This window comes from Mixophyes fleayi, chromosome 6, assembly GCF_038048845.1.
Source record: "Mixophyes fleayi isolate aMixFle1 chromosome 6, aMixFle1.hap1, whole genome shotgun sequence".
Lineage (NCBI taxonomy): Eukaryota > Metazoa > Chordata > Amphibia > Anura > Limnodynastidae > Mixophyes > Mixophyes fleayi.
The window spans coordinates 95,246,852-95,262,490 of NC_134407.1; the positions used below are offsets into that span (position 1 = coordinate 95,246,852).

Here is a 15,639-nt window from a genome sequence, read left to right on the forward strand (position 1 = left end):
AAGTAATTGGATCTTTTAGGATAGTACAAGCTGACTATTACTGAAGTTTATAATCTAGCTATGTTCCTTTAAAAATGCAATTACTTTGCGTGTCTAGGTTTGGAACTGTGCTCTGATTTTCCTTTTACCAGAATGTCATTCAGATATAGCAACAGGGCAATTCCCTGTTTCATGAGAGCAGCCATCAGGACCTCCTTTACTTTTGTGAATATTCTAGGAGAAATTGAGAGGTAGACATGTAAACTACAAGTGGTGTCCCACATTGAAAAATCCAAGGAACTGGTAATGTAGTGGTTCAATTGGAATGTAAAGATAGGCATCCTATAAATCTATTGACGTCATGAAATGTCCTCCTTATACTGCTCTTAGTATGGGGCTTACAACCTTTATGCGGAGAAGCCTTGTTTTACAAACTGATTGAGTCTTCTCAGATTCAGATTTGTTTGAAAGTCGCCTGACTGTTTCTCAACCAGAAAGAGTTTGGTATAAAAACCTGTTGCCCTCTATAGGTAGGTACTGGACAAATTAGTTGTTTCTCCATTAGTGTTTGTAGACTGCTGTAGTCTGCTTCTTTTGTACCAGAGATTGTGGGTTCTCAGATCTTCTAAAAATATTTTTCTTGGCTACCTTTTTGAATTCTATTCTATTCTAGATCTATTCTGTATACTTACAATGTTTTGAAGCCATTGTCCATGTCTACACATTTTCAGGAACTTAATTCCGATCGTGGTCGCTGCGCCATGCTTCCGGTCGGGGACGCTTATATGATCTGGAGGCGGGAAATTTGAATCTCCCCTCCTATTTACTCCTCAACGTCTGGCTCCCCTCCGTGTACCTCTGCTGCATTTGCGGTTTCCCCTGTGCATGACCTCTGCTTTGCTGACTACCCTACTGTTTGCTCCTTGGCGTATCCGACCCGGCTGAACCTGTGTATCCGACCTGGCTAGCACATTGACCATTCTACTATCTGCTCCTTGGCATATCTAACCCGGCTGAACCTGTGTATCAGACCCGGCTATCAATTACCATTCTACTGTCTGCTCCTTGACGTATCCGACCAGGTTGAACCTGTCTATCACATCCGGCTATCCTTGACCATTCTACTGTCTGCTCCTTGGAGTATCTGACCTGGCTGAACCTGTGTACCGACCCGGCTTTCCTAGACCTCTCTGCGGCTTGCTCACAGGTGTATTCTGTGGTGCTTCCAGGCTTCCATCCGGTGACTCCTCCGTCTGTGGCTGCCTCATTGTGTCCGAACCGGAACCTCGCTGACCCGTCAGGACTTCTGCTTCATTGCTGCTAATTGAATAAACTGTTCTACCCAGCGCTCCCACCTCTGAGTCTGTTTGCTGGATCTTCCATCTCCTGTTCTCCATCTATTATGTCAGGGGGCCCACCCAGGGGCCGCGACTCGCGGTCTTTCAGCAGCCAAATCCATCCCGTCTTGTGGCGGTTCTTGGTGAAGACCGGGAGGTCCGTTAGACTCCGCGCCCTGGGAAGGCCAGTGTCAACACTGACTAATAGGCTTCTCTCGGGAGACGTAACACGCATACCTTAAAATCCTGCCAGGTTTGGTAGAAAGTGGATCAATACATAGTTATTGTGGATTTATTTGTTGTCTTCCTTCTGTTTGCCTGGCTTTCTTGAACTATTGCCTTGAAGAAACACAAAAAGACCTTTTACTAAGCAAAGGTAACTGATGTAATTTACTTTCTGCTCCTTTTACAATCATTATGTCCAGTTCTTTACCAAACAGCAAATCGCCTTTAAAGGAGTTCTGCAGTTAAGCAGTTTTTAGACCGCTGGTTTGCTTTCCAAGGATGCAGCCAGAGGGCAATTCTGGCCACAACTGTGGATAGTGCACTTCTGGGTGACAAAGTCACAGCATTCAGTGATGCCTGACATAGAAGGTTAATTCCTTACCTCATTATCCCTCTATTTTTTAGCAAGTATTGTCTATTTAGTTTTTCTTCCATGTCAGCATATACATTGTCCACCCAGATTCTGACTGCTCTGGAGATGGAAGCCATGGCTACACCTGATTTAATTGTTTTTGCAGATCCAGACTACTTTTGAAAGCCACAATAAGAGTAATATTCCCAAAAAAGGGATATTGATAGCACACTGACTTGAAGCCTTATTTTCAACTGCTATTTCAATCTCTAAAGATAATTGGCACAATAATTCAGTACTCAATATCACTTCACAACAATTACGTAACTTATATTATGTAATCTTATACTGATATTAATTGTATATCTATATAAATATGTTTTGGAAGAGAATCTTCTGCTTTAACTGTAAATTATTGAATGATTGTATGTACCCTAAGTTATTACCGAAAAAAAGAAAAAGCTCAACTCACCAAAACTTAGCATACCACAAATCTCATTTCACGTAAAAACATTTATTAATATCAAATCTTAAAACAGTCCACTTAATAAACAAAAAAATAAATACAGTAATAAAAAAACAAAAAGCAGATCCCAACACTGATACTCTATAATAAATTAGATAATTCCATGCAATCCTGGAATTCCACACACTCATGAAAATAAATATCCACAGAATTCTATATTCTATATTCTATCTGCTGGAGCGGTTTGGCATGGGATCCAGGTTTATTAGTCTTGTTAGGCTGCTTTATTTTGCAGCAGCAGCAAGAATGAGTGTTAATGGATTCATGACAGCCCTGTTTGGTCTGGATCGGGGTGCTCAACAGGGCTGCCCCCCTACTCTGTTTGTTTTAGCTATTGAGCCCTTGGCCTGTTTGATCCGCTCCCATGAGCATAATAGAGTCATAGAGATGGGAGGAGTCACTGACAACATAGCACTTTACGCGGATGTCATGTTGGTCTTCCTTGAGGAGCCTGATGGGTCTTTATATCACCTTTTAGAGGTTTTGAGGACTTTGGTTCATATTCAGGAATCAAGATCAACTAGGACAAATCTGTGTTTTTTCCGATGGGGTGGCAGGTGCTGTGTACTTTCAGACACTTCTGTGGACCAACAGGTTTAAATATTTAGGCATCTGGATTACAGCCCATGCATTGGAATATGTTGTTCTAAATATTGACCAAGTAACAGAATACCTAAAGTCACTGGTAGGATCAACCTAATTAAAATGGTGATCCAACCAAAGTACTTATACCCTCTAGAACACTCCCCAGTGTATCTACCATTGAAGTTTTTCCAAAACATTAACAAACATCTCATTTTCCTGATCTGGAGTGGTAAGAGAGCTAGGGTGTGCTTTAACAGATTAAATCTGTTTATTGTGTTAATTAATCTTAGAATTTATTATCTTGCTTCCCTGCTTACACATTTGGTCTTCTGGTTAGGCGATACGCAAAACACCACTCTCGGACACTTCTTGGGCGAGCAGACGGACCCCTCCCTTGGAGCTTTGCAGGTTTTGTTATCTAAGCACAGACCTAGTGAAGTGGCCCCTATAATAGGACAGGCATCAATGATTTGGGCAATATCACATGCTGTTATGGGAGGTGAAGGGTTAGACCTGGACACACTCTTGTGGTTCAATACTGTTTTCAGGAAGCTGGTGGGGATGGAGGGTTCAATGATGTGGAAGGATGCGGGAATTCACACCATTGGTCTTATATATATAGACAGTCAATTAGTTACATATGAACAATTGAGAGTGACATTCCCATTACCCAACAACCAATTCTTCCGGTATCTACAGATGAGACATGCACTGAATGCCCAATTTCCTGAAAGTTTGCTTCATATGTCAGATTCTCCAATTAAAAATATATTAAGGTCTGTAGGGTCATATAAAACTATTTCTGTGCTCTATGCCTTATTGTTACCTCAGGTGTCTCCGAGAGAATTAAATCTGCTCAGAATAAAATGGGAAACCGATCTAGGTGTTCTTTCTGATGAGGAGTGAAATATGATGGTGGGAACATCTTGAGTATACTTTACACCAACCAAGATGCACACAATGGGACTGTGCACCTCTCTGGAGTGCCCCAGGTGCAGTATCAATGAGGGCACTTTTTGGTGTCTTTCATTGTCATGTCCAGTTGTCCAGTCCTTCTGGGGCTAAATATGGGGCTGCATCTCCTCCACACTACCTGTGACCCTTTTGTTATGCCCTAAGATCTGTCTATTTGGCACTATATTAGAAGAAATTTCAAGTAAACCACACTTCAAATATATATTTACCTTAACCTCCCCGACTAAGGTTATTACAGCTAGGGGATGGATGGCGACTTCTAGTTTCTGAAGTATGGAGGCATGAGTGGTTCATGTATGAAAGTAGAAAGGCCATATATAAATACCATAAGATATGGCACCACTGGTATGAATCAAGTTATGTTATCCACTCTCATCAGGATGATATGGTGGGTTTGGGGAGTCACCAGGTGGATGGATAAATCTCAGCCCTGTGCAGCTTCAATTGATCTGATCTGGAGTGTAGTAAAAATGCTATGACATCATCCTACTAAAAGTTCACTAGATATCACTGTATAATTTTTTATAGCGACATAGAGATAGATGTTAGTTAGATTAGATGTTAAATATGTTATTTGTTTGTTGTAACTAAAAAATCTCAATAAAAATACTTTATTCACAAGTCAGCTGCTGATTTCAATCATAAGCAGATATCCAAGTCTGACACATACCGTGTCTGGTGGTTACTCACCCCACCTGTCACGGCCAATATCCAAGTCTCTCCAAGTTATACATTAGTGCAGCTTACTGTTGGTTGTTTCCAAACGGACCGGTGCAGCTGTTTGTTATTGTCAGACTGTCAGAGGACTTCGGGACCCAGGTCTCTCTACTGCAGATTTCTCACTCTTAGTGCGATTACCGTGTTCATAGAAGTTAGGTTCTTTAAAGTTTTCCCTTTTTAATTCTTCATATACGTTTCTCTGCTCTATGTAACTGCGGTTTCCACAGAGATATATACAATGATCTTGGACCTTCATTTTAAGTTGGATTTAGCCAATCACCTAATTAATTTGCTGTCAATGTTTCAAAATCCAGGACAAATGAACAATTATCTTAAATAACCTCTGACCATATTGAGTTCATTTTTCTCATTGAGCCCCCCGAGCCCAATGAGAATTTCCAAAATTCCCTTCTACACAGGATGGCATATCTATCCCCCTCTGACTGTAGGTTTAACTTGTTCTATAGCAGATATCTTAATTCCATCTACAACTCCTCCATGTTTCTGAATAACATGCCTTGCTAGGCTATGTACTGCATCCCCCTTAAGAATGCTCAGTCTATGCTCTAGAAAGCGCACATTTAATGTCCTGGTTTTGGGGCCCACATATTGGATGCCGCATTCACAGTTTATCACGTAGATAGTGAATGTAGATTGATAGTTTAAAAAATCCTTTATCTTGCATCTTTCTTTCAAGACAAAAGTGCAAAAATTTGTTTTTCTGTGTTGTACAAAAGAACATGTAATACATGTATTTTTGTTACATTTGAAAAAAAACTTTTGGTTGCTCTGGAAGCCATTTAGACTTCTCTTTCCTTAATTGAGTATCATTGTCTCCTAAATTGCCTCTCCTAAACAAACTTAGCGTCAATTTACTTTTTAATGTCTCGTCTTTCTTAAAATCACCTTCAGGTTTTCATGAACCGAGGTCATCAAGACCTCACATGTTCTAAGATAAAAAATGTCTTTCTTTTCAAAGCATTTTTCTATTTTATCTCCATCTTCTCATGGTATAGCCATTTTTTTGGATAAGCAAGCTACTACAGAATCAATTTTAGGTACTGAATTCCATTTATTTTTCTCGTCCCGCTGAAAGGGATATATGATGTCCAATCTTCTCATATTAGATTGTTGTTTCTCCAACTGTGTTTTTATTTATTCAGTGATTCTTTAATTTCTCTACACATTATGAATACCCTGCGTTTATGTTGTTTCTCCCCAAAGAAGTCATCCAGCAAGGTAAATAGCGTTAGTATCTCCTGTATACCCATAATCTTATTGATAAATTGAACTACTTCAGGATTCTAAGTTCCAGATTCATGTTCACATTCGCCTTCTCAGTATCAGATGAGCTTGCCCCACATGACTCTAGGAAGATAATTCTTATACCTCATCCCAGGCTAAACCCATGAGGGATCTTGTCCTCTTGCCCCTTCTTTAGACACAGACACTTTCTCATCAAATTCATTAATTAAATTGGTCTGGAGGTCGTATTGGGCTATTTTCCTTAAGTTGATAATTCTTTATTACAAGCTCCACACAATTTCCCAGTTATCTTTCCTTCTACAGGAAAATAAGGACCTAAACTAATCTAAGCAAGCTCCAACACCCCAAGTAAGACATACCTTGAGAGTGTGTCCTTGGGGCTTTTTGGGGGCAAGTTCTGACTCCATACTGCAGGGTCTGTGCCAGACTTAGCAATGCAGCAGTACGTTCCTCCTTGAGCGCTGACTTGAATATGACGTCACCCGTTCAGGTCACGCTGGATGACCCACCTCGGAGTGCTTTTCAAATTTGAATAGTCTTCCCACATCTATACTTGTAGTAGAGAATGGTCCCAGGGAAACCACCCTCATCCAGGTGGCCTAACCTGTGATGATGTGACAATGGGACTTTCTGGATCCTCTCCGGCAAAAGGTGAGCCTCAATCCGGATAATTAAATAAAAAATACCTAGGTACTCTGCCACTGCTTTACTGAGCTTTTGAAGAGACAGGAAAAAAGACAAGGAAGAACAGGACGAGTCACATTATATGCTTTCCATGGTGTCAACTTTTTTCCTGTCTCTACTCTGCTGGTTAAGGATTAACATATTTGTGGTGCTGCCATGGAGCCTGAAAAGGAAAAACAATTGTCATTGGATTATTTTATTATTCAGTAACAGTTTACATATCTTATTGACAAATCAGTGATAATCGTTATATGACATCCACATACAACACAGTATTGTGTGACAGAAGCAAAAAAGTGAGTGCAATATGCTGACAGTATGCATGGATCACTTCTGGATGGAGGTGGTGTATATTCATAGTGTCAGTTGGAAAGCATAATATGGTCTGTGAGTGGGTAGATTACTGGGAGCTTAAATTGATAAACATTTTGGGTGCCCATCCAGCCATTTCATATTCAAGTGTAAGCATGTGCCCTATTTTTTATTTATTTATATTTTAATAAAGTATTTGTAGTTAAGTTATCAGTCATATATGTAATACTTCCCATAGGTGACATGTATATTCTGGTTCTTGTTAAAATGTTATTGTACTTTGGTTATCTAAACCAATTATATAAGGCATTGGTGCTGAACTATGTTTGGGAACCCTCGAGAGGCAATATGCCTGCGTGTATCAAAATTCTGGGACCCACAAGTGTCAATATACCATTGTTCTGGGGCAAAGAATGTCAGTTGACATTGTTCTTGGATGCCAAAAGCATTGATAGTAGATAGTAGAGTTAATTGCATATGTGACAATCAAAAACAGATTATGGGACTCCATTTAGGGTCCCGACCACAAGTTACGCAACTCTGATCTAATCGATAGATTAACTATTTTACTTGAAACAAAATGATTCAGTTTAGGCACGCCAACAGTGTGGACCATTAATGAAGAATGAAATATGAATCTAAAATTTTTATATTATCTTGTGTTTCAGCTGATCCAGAATGATTTGGATGAAGATGAAGATCAAAGCCCAAGACATGGTTCTTTGCGTTTCAAGCACAAACAGCCAGTAGAATTAAAGGGACCAGATGGAATTCATGTTGTTCATGGTAGCACAGGAACTCTTTTGACTTCAGACATGAATAGTTTGCCAGAGGATGACCAAAAGGCTCTTGTACGATCATTGGAGACACTTAATACAGACAGTTGTGTTTTCAGTGAGAGAAATGCTCGCACAGAATCTGCCAAGTCCACACCGATGCACAAGCTGAGAGATACTATCATGGAGAGCCCTCTTGAAATAACAGAATTATGACTAGAGGTGGCCTCATTGGTCTAGCAGTTAAGAAGTGTGTACTGAGCCACCAGTTAAGCATTGCAGCACAAAATGAAGAGGGGCTGGCTTGTGTTAGCACAGTTTTAGGCTGCAAAAACAATATAAGCACAGATAACTGCCATCCTCCATTCCAAAGTGGACTTGTAGATTATGCAACAAAGTATTGCCACCTAAAACCTGCAATCTTGAGTACTTATTTTCCAATATGAATGGAAAGTTTTGCACTGTGTGACACATACCATTTTAAGGTGTTTCAACTGGCTCTAGGAAGTGATGTAAAAAAGGCAATCCTGGCAGCAAAGAGATGAAAATAATGCTGATAATGGCTCCGTACAAAGGATTCTTTTCTGCTGGCAGTGAAATACTTTTCTGGTGTTGAAAAAATAATTATTTTAAAAACAAAAACACTGGACAAAAACACTGCCCGAAGGCCTGTGAGGTCATAACTTTGTATTTTAGGTGAGTGTGTTTTAGTTGTGCTGGCTTACCAAACTACACAAATCCCACAGCACAACCACCAAGACTTCTGAAAGCGTTTCAATGTGTGTTTTGATTAATTTTTAAATGTCAGTGACGTTTGTGATTTTTTTTTTAAATGTTTGTTATGAAGAAAAAAAATCAATTGCTTTAAAATGCTTTTTGTCTGGTCTTTAAGCTCAAATGTCAGAGGTTATTTAATTGCTGTAACGGAGACCCCAGAACATTTCAGTGCCTGCAACAAATGAGCTATGGAGTTACTTTTAATCTGTTATTAGGGGGGAGTGGTTTTGGGGGGAAGGGGAGATTGGTTTACGAATAAAACCAGCAAATAAATTATGTAACTATATTTCTTATCAGCTGGTCCACTGATCAGGTAAGAGGTAAGTCTAGAGTAGGTAAAGTTTTGAAGTATGAAGTAAAAAATAACTTTGCTACTCAGCTACTGAATATAATTATAATCTAAAAATATCAAAATAATATTTGCACAATAGACTAGCGTAATAAAACATAGATGTAGTAGATGGAATTGAAAAACAGTAAGGCAAGCGGCCCTCTCATTTAAAGAACTGATACCTAATGTACCCTTCTTTGTATCATGTGTTCTTTATATTTCAATTCTAAAGTGCTTTGGGTCCTAGAAATCCATAGGAAAAAAGCGCTAAACAAATAAAATTATTATTGTTATAAAGGAATCCTTAAACATTCTCAACAATATTATATGGGCTGCCTCTCATAGCTCTCAAGGAAATGCATATATTTATTTGCTCCACCAATTATTATAGCCAGTGATTAAAATGTACTCTATTGTCATTGCTAACATCACTGCTTTAAGGCAGCTTTTTCTTCTGCCCCAACCTCTGCACCAGCACTCTTATCCATCTCATTTATATTTGAAGTTCATGCTTCTTCTTAGGTACCAACGACTAGGAGAATCATCCTTCTGACTTCTCCTTTTGTACTAGGTAAAATAAACTGCTTTAATTGTGATAGGGAACTATTTTCAGCAAAGTTGCAAAGTATGAAGCGTTGTCTGCTCTGCTGAAAAAACACCTCCCTCTTAACATGGCAGCCTGCTGCAGAGGGCTGAAAGATAGCATGATGGACATATAGAGATAAGTAAAAATGCTTTTTATTTCATGTATATTACTCAGCTCTGTAATACACACATTTGGTCATATATTAATGTTAAAAATGTGGTTTACTTGTGTGAATATCGGGTGTATTAGAACCTAAACTCACAAGGGGTACCCTGGGACTTCTGGCTTAAGTCACGCAGACAGAAGACAGGGAAATATACAGCAATATCTTTATTAGAGAATTGTCTATTACAAGTTCTCTAAATCAGCAAAAAGGATGAACCATAAAAGTATAAACCAGACAGGTCCCAATAAACACCAGTTTACCACTAGACTTCCCTGAACTTTCACACACTGTCCGTGACTAATGCCAAACTGCTCCAGAAGTGATATGATAGAACAAGACCACAGGAGTCTTATGGAACTACTGTTCGACAGAGCCAGCAAGTCTACTAGTCCCTGAAAAGTTTGTAGTCCAGTAATCACGATACTCCCTTGTGTAATCCTTAGCACACTGAGAGCAGGCGTGACTCCGTCAGTGACTTTCAGAAGCAAAATGACACACATACCCAGAAGCCTCTGCTGCAGACCTTTTTAAAGGGCCAAAAATTCCCACGCTGGAAATCCCTCCCTGCAGGGTTAACCATAGGTCTTAGGAAAAGTGGTCTCCCCTGATTGGTAGAGTTCAATGAGGGGCTGTACAAGAGAATAGTCCCAGAGGCAAATGAGTCCCCCCTCCCCCCCTGCTATTTTCATGCCACAATGTCTGACTCAGTCCTAGTGGGGTCATTCCATGTCAGTTCAACCGGTGTGCTCACTACCCATCTCAGATTTTAACAAAATTCTTTTAGTTAAGCGAGGATGTCCAAAAATCTATTTATGTCAAATATCTTGACTGTCTAACCATTAGTTTACGAAATATTGATTTTTGAATGTATAAACAATTTACTAATTGTGGTTTATTTATTCCAGTTTATTTGAAGCATCACGGGTGTGTTTTAAGGAATCACCATGAAATTTGGACACCTAAGGTAACTAATTGTCTTACGTTTCGAGTTACAGCAAAAATGCAAGCTTTTGGAACAGAATTAAAAATGCTAGGCTAAATCAATATTAGCTATCGCAATTTATTTAGCTGCTTAACAAAGGTATAGATTGCTACCACAAAAAATAATCAGTATGTTACTCTGTTTCATAGTGGACAAAAAGATGACATTCGATTACTGTTGTTCCGCATACATCATTTACACAAAAAAACTATGCTAGGTTAAAAACCATACCCAAAAAGTGAACAAAACTGAGGCACTGGGATAAACCTCCTATATAGAAACTGAAACTTAAGGGAAACTGATACGAAGGGGAATCCCTTTAAAAACTGAAACTTTTCAGAGAAAGAGAAAAGGAGAGATAGAAAGATAGTCAATGGCAGCTGCTCCTCCAAAGTGCACATTGGTAGTCTTTTAAATACTGACTTCTATATTTTTGTCTACTCAAAAACCACTGGATTACATAGCTGGGACCACTTTACAGATGAAGAAAAATAACTTTTGATTCAGCTACCATCATGAAAAGGTACTACAGTTAAACTATGAAGAATTTCTGAAAACATGCTGTAATCCTTTCTTGTCTAACAAAAAGGATCCAGAAAAAGCTTAAGAGTTGTGTCACTGAAATGGGCAAAAGAACATGGTTAGTGTCAACTTCATGCTGTTATATGAAACTTTGCCCCAAATTCAACTGTCACACTGTAAAGAACAAACAGACTTAGATATGCCAACAAAAGAAGTTGAATCCACATAACTAGAATCACCCCAGAAAAGTAAGCAAATGTTCAGGTTGTGACAATTTACAGGGTCTGATATATGAATTAAAGCAAAAGTGTGAAGAGGCACCATGACAAGAAGTAATAAAAATATTAACTCTGGCTCCAAACAGCTGGACAATTAAGCAGACTGCAGAAGAATTTAATGTCACAGAACACATGGTAAAACAATCAAGAAAACGTAAAGCAATCCATGGCATATTGGCAGTATCTAAAAAATATAGAGGGAAAATCCTTCTTGTATAAATCATTCATCAGGTACAGCAGTTTTAACGAAGATGATGAACATTCTTGGATGTGCCCTGATTTGTTTCTGTAAAAGTTCCAGGAGGAAAAAGAATTCACAAACAGAAATAAGATTTTTACTCACCGTAAAATCCATTTCTCTGACTTCATTGAGGGACACTGCGAGACATTGGAGTATAGTAGTGGGCTCAGGAGTCTTGTCACTTTAACTGCTAAGTCTTTGGACTCCTCCCCTACTTAACCCCTACTCTCCAGAGAGATCCTCAGTTTTGAATAACCAAGAGTGAACGTAAAGGAGGTAATATAACCTGGACAGGTCTTAAATTATAAAGAACCATAACCAAAGTTTTCACACACAGAACTATATACAGAGCAAGGGAGGGTGCGCAGTGTCCCCCAATGGAGTCAGAGAAATGGATTTTACGGTGAGTAAAAATATTATTTTCTCTTTCCTGCCATTGGGGGACACTGCGAGACATTGGGGATATACCAAAGCTTCCTCAAGGGTGGGTATGCTCTGGACCAGCTGCACGCAAAACCTTGCGACCAAAGCCTGCATCAGCCGATGTAAAGCCCTGAAGTCTGTAAATTTTAGTGAAAATGTGGACGGAAGACCAAGTCGCCGCTCTACACAACAGCTCCGCCGACGCCCCATGCCTAGCCGCCCAGGAGGCACCCACTGCCCTAGTAGAATGTGCCTTCAAAATCTTCCGGGACTGACAGAGAAGCTGCAATGTAAGCTTCCCGAATCGTGAATGTGATCCACCGGGCAATAGACTGCTTTGAAGCAGGCCACCCTCTTTTATTGACGTCATATAAAACAAAAAAAAACTCTCTGGTCCTTCTGACCTGAGACGTACGGTCTACATAACCCTGTAGAACTCGTACCACATCCAAGAACTGCATAGACTCTTCTAAGGAGTTCTTCATTAAGTATTAAGTTTTCAACAGCCAGGCCGTCAAAGCCAGCTGATCTAAACCCTGGTAAAGGAATGGAGGAGCCCCCGCTACCAATAGCAGATCTGAGAACCACACTCCTGTACCATAGCGTGGAACCTAAAGGTTCAGTGTGGACTGAAACTGAAGCGGTTTTCCTCTTAGGAATTTCTGGGCCCCTATCAGAGTATTGTATACTGCTCTGAGCTCTAGAATATTCATAGGAAGAGTGGCTTCCGTTACTCCTCCCCACCCCAACAGACTTGCGTCTGTAGAGACTTGAGTGCAAGGCCCGGACTGTAAGGACTGGCCCTTCTCCAGATTGGCCTGGGACAACCACCCAACAAGGGTTAGCCTTGTGGGCATGGACAGATGAATAATCTGCCTGTCTAAATTCTTCTGAGACCCTGACCACTTGAGCAAGATCTCTGCCGGAAGTGGACGGGAATTCAACTGCGCAAAAGGGACTGCTTCAAATACCGACACCATTGTCCCCAGCAGTTTCATGAAACTGAGGACCGAGACCCTCCTTTTCACTAGAATGGTTCTGGACCCTCTCTGCAGCGCTAGGACCTTTGCCCTTGGGAGAAAAACCTCTCAGAGACTGAGAATTGAAAAGCAGGCTCAGAAAACACATCTGTTGAGCTGGAACAAGAGATGACTTGGGTAAATTCAACACCCAGCCATGACTCTTAAGAAACTGCATAACTGTCTGAACTGCAGACGGTGCCTTCCACAGAAGGTCGTCTAGATAGGGGATAATTGTTAGAAGGAGACTGTGGTGTCCTTCACATATCGGTACATGTATGTAGGCATCCCTGTTGTCTATGGATGCCAAAACCTCCCCTTTCTCTATCCCTGCTATAACCGAGCAGAGGGATTCCATGCAAAATCTTTGAATAGTCAGGTGTTTGTTCAACGACCAAAGATCCAGAATGGGCTGGAAAGACGCATCTGGCCTTGGTACCAAGAAAAGGTTCGAATAAAAACCTTGACCCCTTTCTAGAGGAGGAACCTGAACAACAACCTGCGCTGCTAGAAGCTTTTGAATAGCTTAATGAAGAGCGACACGTCTGAGGGGACAAGAGGGGAGAGGGGTGATGAAAAAATCTATGACGGGGGAGTGAGCTAGGTTTATAATATAGACCCTGGACACAATCCCTCGAATTCAGAGATCTGTCGTGGACTTCCACCATTGATCTCTGAACTGAAGAAGGCGTGCTCCTACCTGATGCTCCCCCCGAGAAACTCTGTCACCCTGAGCTCTTTTCTGCTGGGTGAGAAGAACCTCTTTTCCCCGCACCTCTACCTCCTCTGCCACTACTAGCAGATGGCCTTGAAGCTGAGTGCTGGCCACTAGTAAGGGTACCTCACCCACGGGTAAAGTTTCGAAAGGAACAAAACCTGCCCTGCCCGGGCCTGTTGGAGACAGTCTCTTGAATGACCCTTTAGAGCTCCACCCCGAATAGGGTTAAGCCGTCAAAGGGTAAACACTCTAATGCTCTCTTAGAGTCTGTATCAACCGACCATGTCTGTAACCATAGGTTACGACGAGCCGCTACAATAAGAGCGGAGGCCTTAGCATTGACTGACACTGCATCCATGGCTGCATTTGCCACATACTCCGAGCTCTCTAGTACATGCTCTGCAAGATTTAAGAGTTCTGTACGAGGAGTATTATCTCTAAGACCCTTAATCAAAGCTTCCATCCATAATTGTACAGCCTTGTTAGCCCAGGCCACAGCCATATTTGGTCTAAACAAGCTTCCCACAGTAGTGTATGCTGAGCGAAGAGCTAAATCACACTTTCTATCCGTGTAATCTTTAAGGGCTATCCGTTCTTGGACAAGAATAGCAGAAGATGAAGCTAGACGGGCTACCGGGGTGTCAACCTTAGGTAATGACTCCCATTTTACTGTGTCCTCAGGTGGCAGAGGATAAAGAGAATTAAATTTCCCGGCATCAAAATTTGTTTACTTGGCTTATGCCAAGCTTCTGAAATAATCTCCAACATCTCTGGAGAATGGGGGAATGTAGTCAACTGAGCCTTAGCTCTTTTAAATAGAGAGACACCCGTGGGCGCTGAGGGTTCAGGATCAGCAAACCCTAACGTATGCCTGATTCCTAGAATTAGACCATCCACACTAGTGGAAACAGAGTCAGAGTCATAACGGCTCTCCCCTTCCGGGTCTAAATCTACCTCACCTTCCTCTGCCGAGGATAGCTCAGAGTGCTGATCTAGGTCCAGACCTGTATCAGTAATAGCTCTCTTACCCCTCTGGGAAATAGTTAACAACCTATCTTCCCTGTGGGTAGACCCTGCCTGTGATGTGGAAGCGTTTTCATCAGACTGACTGCCTGCAAGTGTAAGTGGGGTAGTGTTTTCACGTACCTCTGTTACCCGCAGCATAATGGTCGTCAGTTTTTCCACAGCCGAAGAGAAGGATTGCAGCCAAGGCGGTTCCACCACTGCAGAGAATACCTCCTGGACTGAGCTGTTTCGCCTCTGAGCCTCCGCAGTACAAGCTGTGCAAAGGGCGTTTCAGTCTGTGTGTTCAACAGAAAGTTTTATGTTACATTTTGCCCAGGTAAAATACATAGCAGAAAGCACAGAGTGACCCTTGCTTTTAGCTGTCCCCTTCTCAGTCATTGTCCTGCTTCTTAAAATAATTATTAAAAGAAATGCAGACAAAAAGGGAGACTGTCAAAATCTGGAGTCTCTTTAAACTATAAGCACAGCTCCTAATGCAAAAACCTGTAAAGTGCTGTCTGTGAAAATTTACCAAGAAATAACTCACAAAACAAATATAATCCTCCACAAATGACTATAGAATACAAGCCTGTAACACAGCAGGTATCAAAACTCTGTCAGTAGAGGAGAGGCAAAGTAGAGGATCTGGCCAGCGCTGACACTCTGCTCTCTTCAGTGTCTCCACAAGTAGCTGGGTCCAGCGTGCAGGAAGAAGAACCTGGGAGGAAGGAAGTTATCGTTACCTCTCCTCCCCTTCCTGTTGCTTCTGTCCACCCTGCTTGCCTCCGCCTTCTGGCCCCATCAAGACCCCGTAAAATGGCCACCATGAAGCGCTGGACTCGCGTTATATAACA

The 15,639-nt window shown here is 41.1% G+C and overlaps 1 protein-coding gene across 1 annotated transcript in view; it reads left to right on the plus strand.

Moving 5' to 3' along the window:
• CDH23 (cadherin related 23) overlaps positions 1-8,656 on the plus strand; it is a 1,005,178-nt gene extending 996,522 nt beyond the window's left edge. Inside the window, exon 69 of the mRNA XM_075217048.1 lies at positions 7,630-8,656. Within this exon, the coding sequence (XP_075073149.1) occupies positions 7,630-7,953 (324 nt within the window). The 3' untranslated portion in view covers positions 7,954-8,656. The remainder of the gene's footprint in view (positions 1-7,629) is intronic.
• Positions 8,657-15,639: the final 6,983 nt, after the last annotated feature.